This window comes from Mastomys coucha, unplaced genomic scaffold, assembly GCF_008632895.1.
Source record: "Mastomys coucha isolate ucsf_1 unplaced genomic scaffold, UCSF_Mcou_1 pScaffold22, whole genome shotgun sequence".
NCBI lineage: Eukaryota > Metazoa > Chordata > Mammalia > Rodentia > Muridae > Mastomys > Mastomys coucha.
The window spans coordinates 30286506-30297497 of NW_022196905.1; the positions used below are offsets into that span (position 1 = coordinate 30286506).

At 50.0% G+C, this 10992-nt stretch overlaps 1 protein-coding gene across 15 annotated transcripts in view; it reads left to right on the plus strand.

The window, feature by feature from the left end:
* The window catches only part of Ablim2 (actin binding LIM protein family member 2), a 125736-nt gene that overhangs the window by 108115 nt on the left and 6629 nt on the right, over positions 1 to 10992 (plus strand). For 7 of the 15 annotated variants that reach the window (XM_031341773.1, XM_031341779.1, XM_031341772.1 and 4 more), the window contains 3 exons: positions 5365 to 5419; positions 6825 to 6832; positions 7025 to 7105. In XM_031341773.1, coding sequence (XP_031197633.1) covers positions 5365 to 5419; positions 6825 to 6832; positions 7025 to 7105 — 144 coding nt within the window. Of the gene's footprint in view, positions 1 to 5364; positions 5420 to 6824; positions 6833 to 7024; positions 7106 to 10992 lie in introns of those variants that run through there. The other 8 variants (XM_031341788.1, XM_031341783.1, XM_031341784.1 and 5 more) reach the window with 2 other exon arrangements.

A 10992-nucleotide genomic window follows, 5' to 3' on the forward strand; every position in this document is an offset into this window, starting at 1 on the left:
CAATGTGAACTCAGGGCCAACTGTCTGAATTATCCTTCTCTCTATGGGACATTCCAATGACCAAGGAGGCATCTCCAGGGGCCACAGGCATCCTTTGGGACCAGCCGTTGTTTTCTCTACCTTCTTAGGCTCTGATTTACTGTGCTTCTGCTCAGGACCTAGATTCAGGGTGTTCCGCATGCAGGTACCTCTGTATGGATGAACTTTAGAGGTTCATGGTCCTTCCCTCCTGTTGACCTTCCTTCCTGCTCTGAAATGGACCTTGCATGTTGCATGATTCTGAGTTTTCTCCAATGGAATCTGTCTTCCACAGGGAAAGCAAGGGGGCTGGAAACAGGATTCCTCTAGCATTAGATGTAAGATTCTCTACGTAGAGTCAGGGATATAGGGATATGGGAACTCTGTCTGTCTCTCTAGGAAGTTCTCTTTTTACCTGGAACAGTTGCTCTCTAAGCAAGGGGCCCAGAGGTGCCAGTGTTCCAGCTTGACCTAGCTAATATGTGTCCCCAATCAAGTCAGGTCCTAGGTGTTTGCTTTGTGATTGAGAGGAAAGTAAGTAAGAACTCTGGGCTGTCTGCATGCCCAGCCTGCGTCCAGTCAGCTCTCTAGGAGGACACATAGAAGGCAACCACCTGGGAGAATCTGAGCTTTCCTAGCACATTGGGGAGTTTCCATGTCTGCAGAGATCATGGTTTCTACCAAGTTCTCTTGAGAATAGTGGACTCTAGTGGGTCCATCTTCCATCCTGGAACTATTGTGAATATCATCTTAACTCCCTGCAGGACTGGGAGGCAGATCTTATGAGCAGACCTAAGTGCCCTGGGCTTGAACTCCCAAAGGCGGAGTCCATCCTCACAAGAGTTCTGACTTTCCACTTGGCTGTGGGATCTCTGGTTTCCTGCACATGCCCTTTTCCATCCTCGCCCTCCAATACCTGTACATCCACCCATGCATCCTCGTCAGAAGGCTAGCTGTTCAATCATCTGAACAGTCTCTTACAGCCATGCCCAGCAGTTCAGACCTGCCTCTTCTCTCTGGAGTTCCTGCAGTGCTTGCCCACAAACCTTTGCCAGTGACCTGCAATGCCCCAGACTCAAATCATTCAAGAAAGGATTTGGGGGGAAGCAGTAGTCTAAGTCAAAGCACAGACTCAGTGAGAGCAAGATCCAAAGGAGAGGAAGCCTCAGGAGAGTGTCCCATCAAAAACAAACAAATTGCATTGCATGAGAAAAGCTACCAAAACGCCAGTCAATTTCCTGATAGTGAAGACTGGAGAGTCATGATCGCGACCCTCTTATCATGTCCCTTGTCTGAAGGGATAGGTCTTCTCTCGAGTCGTGCTCCAAGAGGGGTTTGTCACAAAGACCTAGTGACCCCCAGTGTGGTACGTGTCAAAGGTCATGAGAATGTCCTGATACCCAAACCTGCTGCAGGAGGAAGATGGTCACAGTCCAGCAGACTAGGAGCCAACTCCTGTAGGTCTCTCCTTAAATAAGCCAGTAATGATTGGCATGTGCTGCCTGGCCCATCTGTAAGAGAATAGTGACTGGCCATCGGAAGGTCCTTGTGGCTGTTCCTTGGAAGAAATTCTACTTGGAGAAATGCTGATGTTACCTGTGAACAAACTAAATTCCAACATAGAAAACAGGCTTTCAGGTTGGGTTAAAAAAAATAGCAAGATACACACTGAAAATGTATTCTTTGTTTGTTTGTTTTGTTTTGTTTTGTTTTGTTGAGACAGGGTTTCTCTGTGTACCCCTGGCTGTCCTGTAACTTACACTGTAAACCAGGCTGGCCTCGAACTCAGAAATTTGCCTGCCTCTGCCTCCCAAGTGCTGGGATTTAAGGCATCTGAAAATCTACTCTTAAACAAATAGAAATAATAAGAAAAAATTTGGGAGTCATGATGCTGTAACAGTCACATTAAGTTTCAAATATACTAGAGATAACATACTTACAGTAAGCAGGAACAGAGAGCACCAGTGTCCCTGTGAAACAGTGACAGAACTTAGAAACTTAAAGGCACCAAACAACCCAGCAGTCACAGACAACTTATATAGGTGCCTTGCACAGTCTTGAAACCAGACAGATCTAGTAAACAGGAGTAACCAAGGCTACAGAGTGACTTGCCCACAAGCTTAAACCAAAAGGTAAATGCTAAACCTTATTCCTTTTGAGTCTAGTTTCCATGTGTTCATAAAACTCCAAAAATGTTTATGTCAGCTAAGCATGGCAGTGTTCACCTTTAACCAGGCACTTGGGAGGCAGAGGCAGGCAGATGTCAGTGGGTTCAAGGCTAGCCCGGTCTGTATAGAAAATTCTAGGACAGCCTAGGCTACATGGTGAGACCTTGCCTCAAAAGAATGTAAATTTATATTTTTAAAGTGTTTGAAGAGACAAAGGGACCAGGAGTTTAAGACCAGCCTTAGCTACAAAGTGAGTTCAAGGCTAACCTGGACTCTATAAGACTTGTCTCTGAAAGAGGCATGGGATAGGGGTGGGGGCAGGGGTGGTCTATCTGTGACTATAGATCTTCAGCTGAGATCCTGGAGAGAGTGTGTATGTTTGGGAGCCCTGGATCACAGCCATCTTGAAGCAAGCTATGTAACTTTCATAGTCTTTATTTCCTAGAACTAACAAGGGTGGGAAATGTTCTTATATCTGAGTGATTATAAGAACACATATGACTATGAGATCTTTCCCTGAGCTTTGTCTTGGTAATGGTTTCCACATGAGTCATGACTTCAGACACAAGCCCCCCAGCCCCTCTTCCACACCAGTGTCTGTTGAGTCAGGCCTCTCATTCCTATGTGGCGTTAGCAGGAAAATCACCGCAGCCGGTGTGGGTGGCCATGATCTCATTCATACTAGCAACCATAGTGTAATCTTGGGAAAGAAAAGCCCATGGGTTCAAACTCCTACAGTCCTGTGCTTTTTCTGTGTGAACTCAGCAAGATGCTTGACCCTTCTGAGCCTTGCCTGTAAAGCCTGAGAATGCTTCCAACCTTGAAGGGCGCAGCAAGATTACAGAATGTGTTGGTAGAGCTGACAAGTGCCCAGATGAGGAAGACAAATAACATATCACTTTTAAAAACCCCTGGCACTCACTGAGAACTGTGGAGAAGCTAGGCAGGGTGGGGTCAGGCGGTGCAGCCTTGGGCTGGTTCTTGGCACTCTGCTCGGCTGCTGGACCTCACAGACAGTTAGCCTAAGACTCCCCTGCACTGAGTGGTCTGTAGAGCCACATGGGGCATAGACTCTACTCTCTCTGCTCTAGACCTGTTCCTCCATTTGGAGGCTGGCCCACTCCTCATCCTTCCTTCCTTTCCTCACACCTAGATGGTTGGAGGAAGCTCCTTTTGCTTGTTGGCACAGGTGACTGACTGCTTGTGACATGAGATTTCAAACACTAGGTGGCAGCGTTCCTCCTTAGCATCCATCTGTCCTGGCTGCAAAGGCAGACTGGCCTCAATTTGCACCAGAGGCTCCCTGATGGACATGTGTGCCTGGGATGCTTGTCTGAGGCTGAGAAAATGTTCCCAAAGCTGTTTTTGAAAACCTCTAAGGGGAAGTGGTGAAGGTGAGAAGTCAAGGAGAGTCTTTGACTGATGAGAAGACCCCTCGCTAAGGATGTAGGGCTTAGGACCCAGTAGGGCAAACTAGGATGGAACCCTAAGATTGAGTCACAGAAGTCATGTTCAAAACCCAGGTCTTTTGGACTTGGTGGTGCATGCTTTCAATCCTGGCACTGGGAGGCGGAGACAGGCAGATCTCTATGAGCTTGAGGCCAGCCTGATCTACATAGCAAGTTCTAGTCCAGCCAAGACATCTCAAAGAACAAACAAAGCAAGAAATAAAAGAAGGAAGGGAGGGAGGGAGGGAGGGAGGAAGGAAGGGAGGAAGGAAGGAAGCCAGGCAAACCCATGACCAAAAATCCATGGTAAGCTAAATATCAGAAATTTTAAACAAAGGCCCATTTCAACCCCTTGTGTACACACTCACCCTCTCAACAACCAGTCACAGCCTGCTGGATCCAGCTCTGAGGTAGGAAGGAGGTAACAGGTATCTCTGTGCCTCCATTTCCTTGTTTCAGATGAAGGGTTTTAGTGTGTGGAGTGTCTCAGCTTCCATGTTCTCTGGGGTGTGGAGCCTGCTCACAGCTTGTGCCCCACTTTCGCCTGCTTTCCGGTCCTTCAGAAGCCACTTCCTTGTAACTGTATCTGCAGGCGGAGGATAGGGCACCTCTATTGCAGTGCTCTGCTGAAATGCAATCCCTGGGGCCTGTTTCAGAAACTCTGCTCAACAGCTCTGACCCCGTTTCAGCCCCTGGACTATGCTGGGCACTGGAGTACCATCAGACATTCTTTGGGGAGCTCAGCTCACCCCACAATTCGGGTATAGACAACAGGCGTGGCAGTGGCAGAAGTCAGAAGAGACAGGGATGGTGCAGCCCTGTGGGTGCTCAGTGCACTTTGGGCAGGGACCCCATAGATGGGGGTAGCTTGTAAGATAGGTTTTTCCACGTGGGTAGAAGAGGAAGAAAAAAACCTTTAATGACCAAGATGGTCCTGAGATGACAGCCATAGGCAGTGGAGAGCAGAGCCCAAGTCAGGGGACAGTCAGCTGCCCACATCCTGTCTAGAATGTTACTTTTGAGTATGAATATCAGAGCAAGGCCACTGTGTCCAGCATACTAGGGGCTTCTGGACATCAGGATCTTTTGTAAACCTGGAGCTATGGGGGTGCCTATGGTTTCCAGAGGGAGGCAGGGGCCCCTTTTGTCTTAAAGCACAGACACTGGTGCTCTGGACTACGTAGCTGGGGATTCTGGGGATACAAAGAGAACAGTGCATAGCCACCAGGAGCAGTAGTCAGTGAGCGCCCCTTTGCCATCTTATACGCACAGTGAGAAAGGAGTGACTCTCGGGTCTACCTAGAGTGTGGGAACAGCAAATGGAAGCTACTTTTCACAAGGAGGGACAGAGATATCACAGGATATCCTTATCACAACATCAGAACAGGAAAGGATGCTGAACTGCCCTGTAGGCCATACCAGCTACAGAACGGGACCCAGGCACCAGAGCTCATGATTAAAGGTAGGGCAGGGTTGATCAGACAGGTAGGGTTCAAAAGCTTCTGAGGTAGGTGTGAAAGCCAGCAGCCCATAGGGCACATATCCTGGGCATTCACTTTCCAATGTTCAACGTTAGGTGACATCGTCTGTTTGTCACATAAACCTGTCAAACACCCTCTTCTCCCAGCTGTATGAGGACCCAGAATGCACTGGGGGCTGTTTTCCAGCCCCCTACTGCCCGCCCCATACAACCTGCCTCTTGCCGGTCTCTCTCTCTTTCTCTCTTCCAGAATGCCAACCTGGCCCCTTGTGGATCAGACCCGGATGCCAGCTGGGGCACGCGAGGTACACATAACTGGGGACCCCTGTGGTCTCTGGCTAGGCCAGAATCACTAGCACATGTTTACCAGTCTCATTCTGAGACCACCCCTCCGGGACCTGCTGGCAGAAGGCTCTGCACCCTGGATGAAGGGTCCCCTGAAGTGGTACCTGGTGACCCTCAGTTCTCTCATCCTATCCTACAGGGGCCTGTCAGTGCTTTTTAGTGCTGTGCATCTCTTGGAGTAGAGCAGAGTTAGAAGCAAACGGCTTCCAGGGTCTGAGCTGAACAGTACAAGTCAAACCCCATTTTTCCCTTTTCCACTATGTGTCTGCTGACATGTGTGTGAGTGGCCAGCTAGTCATGTGACAGGCACTCCACTCAGTGCTGCTCTCCCAGCTCTGAATAGGGTCACGCACTTGGCCATGCTCACTGTGACCCTCTGGAATGCTGGGGGAATCTTGCTCTTGCATACCAGTTGGCACACAGATGGCAGCATCCAGCCTGCTCTTAAGTGGTTTGTCCCAGTCTCCAGCCACGGAGCTGGCACTCCAGAGTCCCCAATCAGAAGACCAAGGGCCTGCCTCATACAGGCATCTTCCTTCCAGAATGATTTTGAGGGCCAGATTCTCATGACCTTTCCTGTGTGCAGGGAGCCCCTGCCATCTAAACCGCGTTAGCTTCTATCTGATACCTTAAGTCTAGAGAAAACCCTTGTCAGAAGGAGCAGTGCAGAGCTTGGGAGCTTAAAACAGGAAGTGGAGCATGATCAAGAGGGCCTGGGATACAGCTCGGGTGGCAGAGGGCTTGCCTCCCATACCCTCGATGTGGTCCCCAAGCACCATATAAACTACATGTGATGGTGCATACTGCAATCCTAGCAATGGGGTGGGAAGGCAGGAGAATCAAGAGTTCAAGATCAGCCTCAGCTACATTAAGTTCAAGGCTAGCCTAAACTCAGTGAGACCTTGTCAAAAAGAAGAAGAAGAAAAGACAAGGTAGAGACTGTGGTAGAGAGATGGCAGGTACATATCGCTAAAGGCATCAGACTCCACAACACCCCTCAGAAAGTTTCCCCGGAGAACCCATTGCATATCTGGGTAAACTGAGACTGATGTCTTTCTCTAGAGTAGCCTGGAACGTCACCAGGAAAGACATCTCTCAGCCTAGAAGCACAGTGCCGCTACACAGCTTCCAGTGTGGCCTGCAGCCTCCTGGCCATGCCTCCTGCTCTTAGTTTGCTATGGGAGAGCCTTGAAATCCCTTAAAATCTAAGACCAGAGTCCCATGAAGGCTGCTCAGGGGACCAGAGACCAAGCATGGCCCAGCTGACTGGGGGTGGGAGTTGCCCAGGAAGAGGATTGCTCTCATCCTGGGCATGGAGTCTTTAATTCCTAAGTCAGTCTTGTGGTCTCTGCTCTTCTCTTACAGAGTATAAGGTAAGGGACCATCTTCACTAACCGACATCTCCCACCTCGCTGCACCTGCCCAGGTTAAAAGATCCTTTTTGTTGTGTTTTCTCTATGAAATGTGCATGTCCACAGCCTGCACAAGTATGTATCCGGGTTTGCCTTTTGGTCAGCTCAGGGGTGCTTGCTTCTCAAGATAACCCTGTGGTGTCTTTCCTACAGATATACCCCTATGATTCCCTCATCGTAACAAACCGAATTCGTGTGAAACTGCCCAAAGATGTGGACCGGACACGGCTGGAGGTAAGGCAAGGTAGGGAGTTCTCTGCTGAGACTCCACAGATCTCAGCCACAAGATCAGGTTCCCCACACACATACCAGGAGGGGGGTCCTGCTGTGGTGTCAGCACAGGGCTCAGAACCAAGGACCCAGGAATCCTCAAAGGCAAAGGAACATGGTCACAGACCCAACTATGTTGGCTTTGCAAAGGGGTGGGAAGTCCGGACTGCATGGTACACCAAGGGACCCAAGGTGGTCCCATGCCACGTGCTGCTGTGAAAAGAGGGGCCAGCTTGAAGGAGACACTTCCTGGCTTCTCTGCCGATCTAGAACAGGGAGTTCGACCGAAGAAGACATGTGTGCATTTGAAAAGTCCATGTAGCTGCAGCAGAGAAGTATCTGGGGGTTCACTCTGGCCAGGGGAACACTTTGTTGAGTTCTCACTCTGTCAAGGCTAGAACCATGGCCCTAGTTCCTTCAGAGCTACCCAGTGGGGGGATTTCCCCTCTTGGATCCCTTCCATGCCTCTCGCTGTGGTGAGGGCATTTTCAGGCTCCTTTAGGCAGAGGTGACCTTCCACCTATGCCTCAGGCAAGAATTGGACCCTGTGTTACCCTCTCATGGGGCAGTGACTTCACGTGTGGCCAGGAACAAGAGAAATAAACATAGCCAAGGGGTTCCTGTGGGGCCTGGGCTTTGGAGGGTTGGCAAAGCAGAGACCAAGTACATTCACAAAGAGGTAGCCTCTGAGATGGGCCTGGCAGGGGCCTGTGCTCGGGTACAGAGTGTGGAGATCCTGTCTATGTTACAGAGAGCAGGCTCAGGCTTACACTGGAAATCAATGAATTCACATGACTGAAGGGCCCCTTCAAGTATGACTGAATCAAGGACTAAGCAGTATTTCACAAACCCAGTGGCTGAGTTTCCTCTATACTGGCTCTAGGGAGACACCATCTCCCCTCCAGATCTCAAGGTCTCTGGGGGGAGAAAGCCATCTCTCTTATCTGTCTTTGTACTGCCCACACTGAGCCTCTGGGTAGTCGTTACCCAATCCCTACCCCTAAAACAACCAGTTCTACCCAGGGCAATCAATGTCCTGAGCAGCCAGTTTTACCTGGAGTTAAGTTGGCTGCTGGCAGTGCCTGAGCTTGAGAGACCCAGGTCGTTCCTGGAAGAAACTGAAACCTGCCACCTGAGATGGAAAGAGGGCTGCTGGGCAACAGGCAGGTGGCAAGTGTCCACCCAAGGAGGGTCAGGGAGGGGACAGGGCAGCATAGTAAAGCACAGCAAGATCTCAAACAAACAGTTACTCAGTGCAGCTAGTCCACATGGCGCATACCCGTGGCACCAGCCAAGGATCCACACAGTCAAAGCTATGGTTAGCAGGATGCTTAGAGCTCACTGCAAACGAGGAAAGGCCAATGGAGCATTCTTTGTATATTTCGATGTATGTATCATTTGTGGGAAGGGCCAGCAGCTGGACTGGCTCAGAAGCTGTGTGAGACTGGCTGGGTAGGGGGAGGCTGGAGGCCACTCAGGGTTAGGGCTCTACCTGTGGTCTTAAGAGACTGGGCCTCAGGAGTCCTTTGCTGGAGTGTCAAATGTAACACTGGCCTTTTCTGCAGATGACAACAGCAGCAATGCCCCACAGTGGGATGTCTAGGCCTCTGGCTAAACCTGGGCTTGTAAATAGTGGGGTCATGGCCAAGCACACTGCTGCTGTATAAAGGGGGAGCTGCTGACCATTGGCAGCTCATTGGTCAGGACCACCTAGAGAGCTCCGATTTGCTGGGACTTGGATCTTTGAAAAGTGTGGTGCCCTCGTGGGTTACGGAGGATTCTTGGACTAAATGCTTCACCCTGAGATGCTGTTCAGAGGTCAGATGACATCAGTAGCAGCTCATGTAGCTCCCTGGGAGCCTGTTGGGGCTCCCTGCATCCCCTTGGGAGCAGGGGTGTGTCTCAACCGACTTCTGATTTGCTTGGGAAGGTGTCTGATGAAGCCAGCTAGAGTCTGGGGAGGGGGTTCCCCATCCAGGTGACCACACCCAAGAGTGTGACTCTCACTCTTCTCCTTCAAGCTCAGCAGCCTCAAGAGGTAGAACAGTTACCACAGTGAGACACATGCCCTTTCTTCCTCATCAGCTTGGGGACAGGGATGTGGTCCTGGAGGAGTAGGGTGGGGGCTTTCTTGGAGGAACAGATGCGTCCCCCTTTCCCAACCCTGTGTTTGTGTCATGGGAGAGAACTCTACTTTTACAGTGAAACCAATTTATAGCTTGTAAAACTCCAAAGAGCCACGAAGAGGAATGGGGAGGGGGAAGTCCCCAGGGCTGTCCTTAGGGTGAATAAGCTTCCACAAATCTGACAGCAACCTAGTTGTCTTTTGGATAAGGAGAGCTCCCTGTATACTCAACACAATACCCACTTTTCACCCGAGCTATACCACAGACCCTTTCTATGCTAATTTATGGTTTTCTGCCCCGATTTGGCCAAGCAGCCACAATCAGGCTGCCTTCCTGCAGGTCCTAAGGACAGGGTTGCCACTCACAGGTGCATTGGCTGAGTTGTCACACAGCATCACTTGCTACAAGGCAAGCTGGGAAGTGAAGTCAGTCATGGGCAGGAAGAGACTGTGGGTGTGGTGGGCCGCTGATGGTGTCCTCTGTAGCTCCCAGGGTTTGTCCCCAGACCGCTGACTATCATCATCAACACTCAATGTCAGAGTTCTCAGCCATATGCCCCAGTCATTTATAGACATGGGGACACGAATACTGACTGGGACCTCAAGGAGGTCTTTGGGGGAAAAAAAATGGATGCAAGATCTGCCCTGGTAGAATCAGCCTGATGTGAGAGAGAGGCATCCATCAACTGATTATCATAACCACCTGCCAACAGTAGTGTTCTGAAGGACAGGAACCTGGGCCTCCTGTTTCAAATGAATGGATGATAGTGGCATAGGAAGCATGCTTGTATGTGTGTACCTGAGTCTGTGAGAGTTTGTTAGAAAAACGCATGTGCAAAGGCTAGGGAGCAGAAGGGAACTCATGCTATGTGAGGAAGGAGACCCAGAAGGAACCTACGAGACTGGCCCCAAGCAGGTAGAGGGAAAGATAGCCCAGGCCTCACAGGGCCCTGAGCTGTGCTAAGAAACTTGGCATTTAGCTCAGTGACAGCAACACCTAAGGTAGGTTTGCAGTTTACAATATGCCCTGTGGCACAGCCTAGCGGCAGTTAAAGGTGCCACACAGGCCTGGTTTGGCATCGTGTGTGATGAAGGTCGGTGGCATGTGTTCTGCTGTAAAAGGTCCTCTTTGACTGCACAGGGGGTGGGGGGTGAGTGTATGCATCACACATTTCCATACATGGAGCAAAAGCCAGGTCTTGTTGCGAGAAATATCTAGAGCTAGCCCCTGTGCCAGGTGATCTCACTCACTCAGTCTCTCGGCCCACCCACTTGCCAGCCCTGCTAGGCCACATAGCTCCCACCAGGCCATCTCTCAGATGGAGCCCCTGAGTTCCTCTTGCTTTCACACAACGCTCCACGCACCCCCGGTTAGCCATCTCAACCCTTAATTACCAGGTAGAATCAAGACTCTTTTTTTTTTTTTTTTTTGGTTTTTCGAGACAGGGTTTCTCTCTGTAGTCCCGGCTGTCCTGGTACTCACTCTGTAGACCAGGCTGGCTTCGAACTCGGAAATCCGCCTGCCTCTGCCTACCAAGTGCTAGGATTAAAGGCGTGTGCCACCACCACCTGGCAGAATCAAGACTCTTAATGCTTAATTAGCCAATCAGATTTATGTATCAATAATAACATAATTTACAAGATGCCAATACAATAATTTCAGAGCCAAATGATAATGATAAAGCTTTAACCTTTTGATAATACCATGTCAGCTTCCATTCTGGAT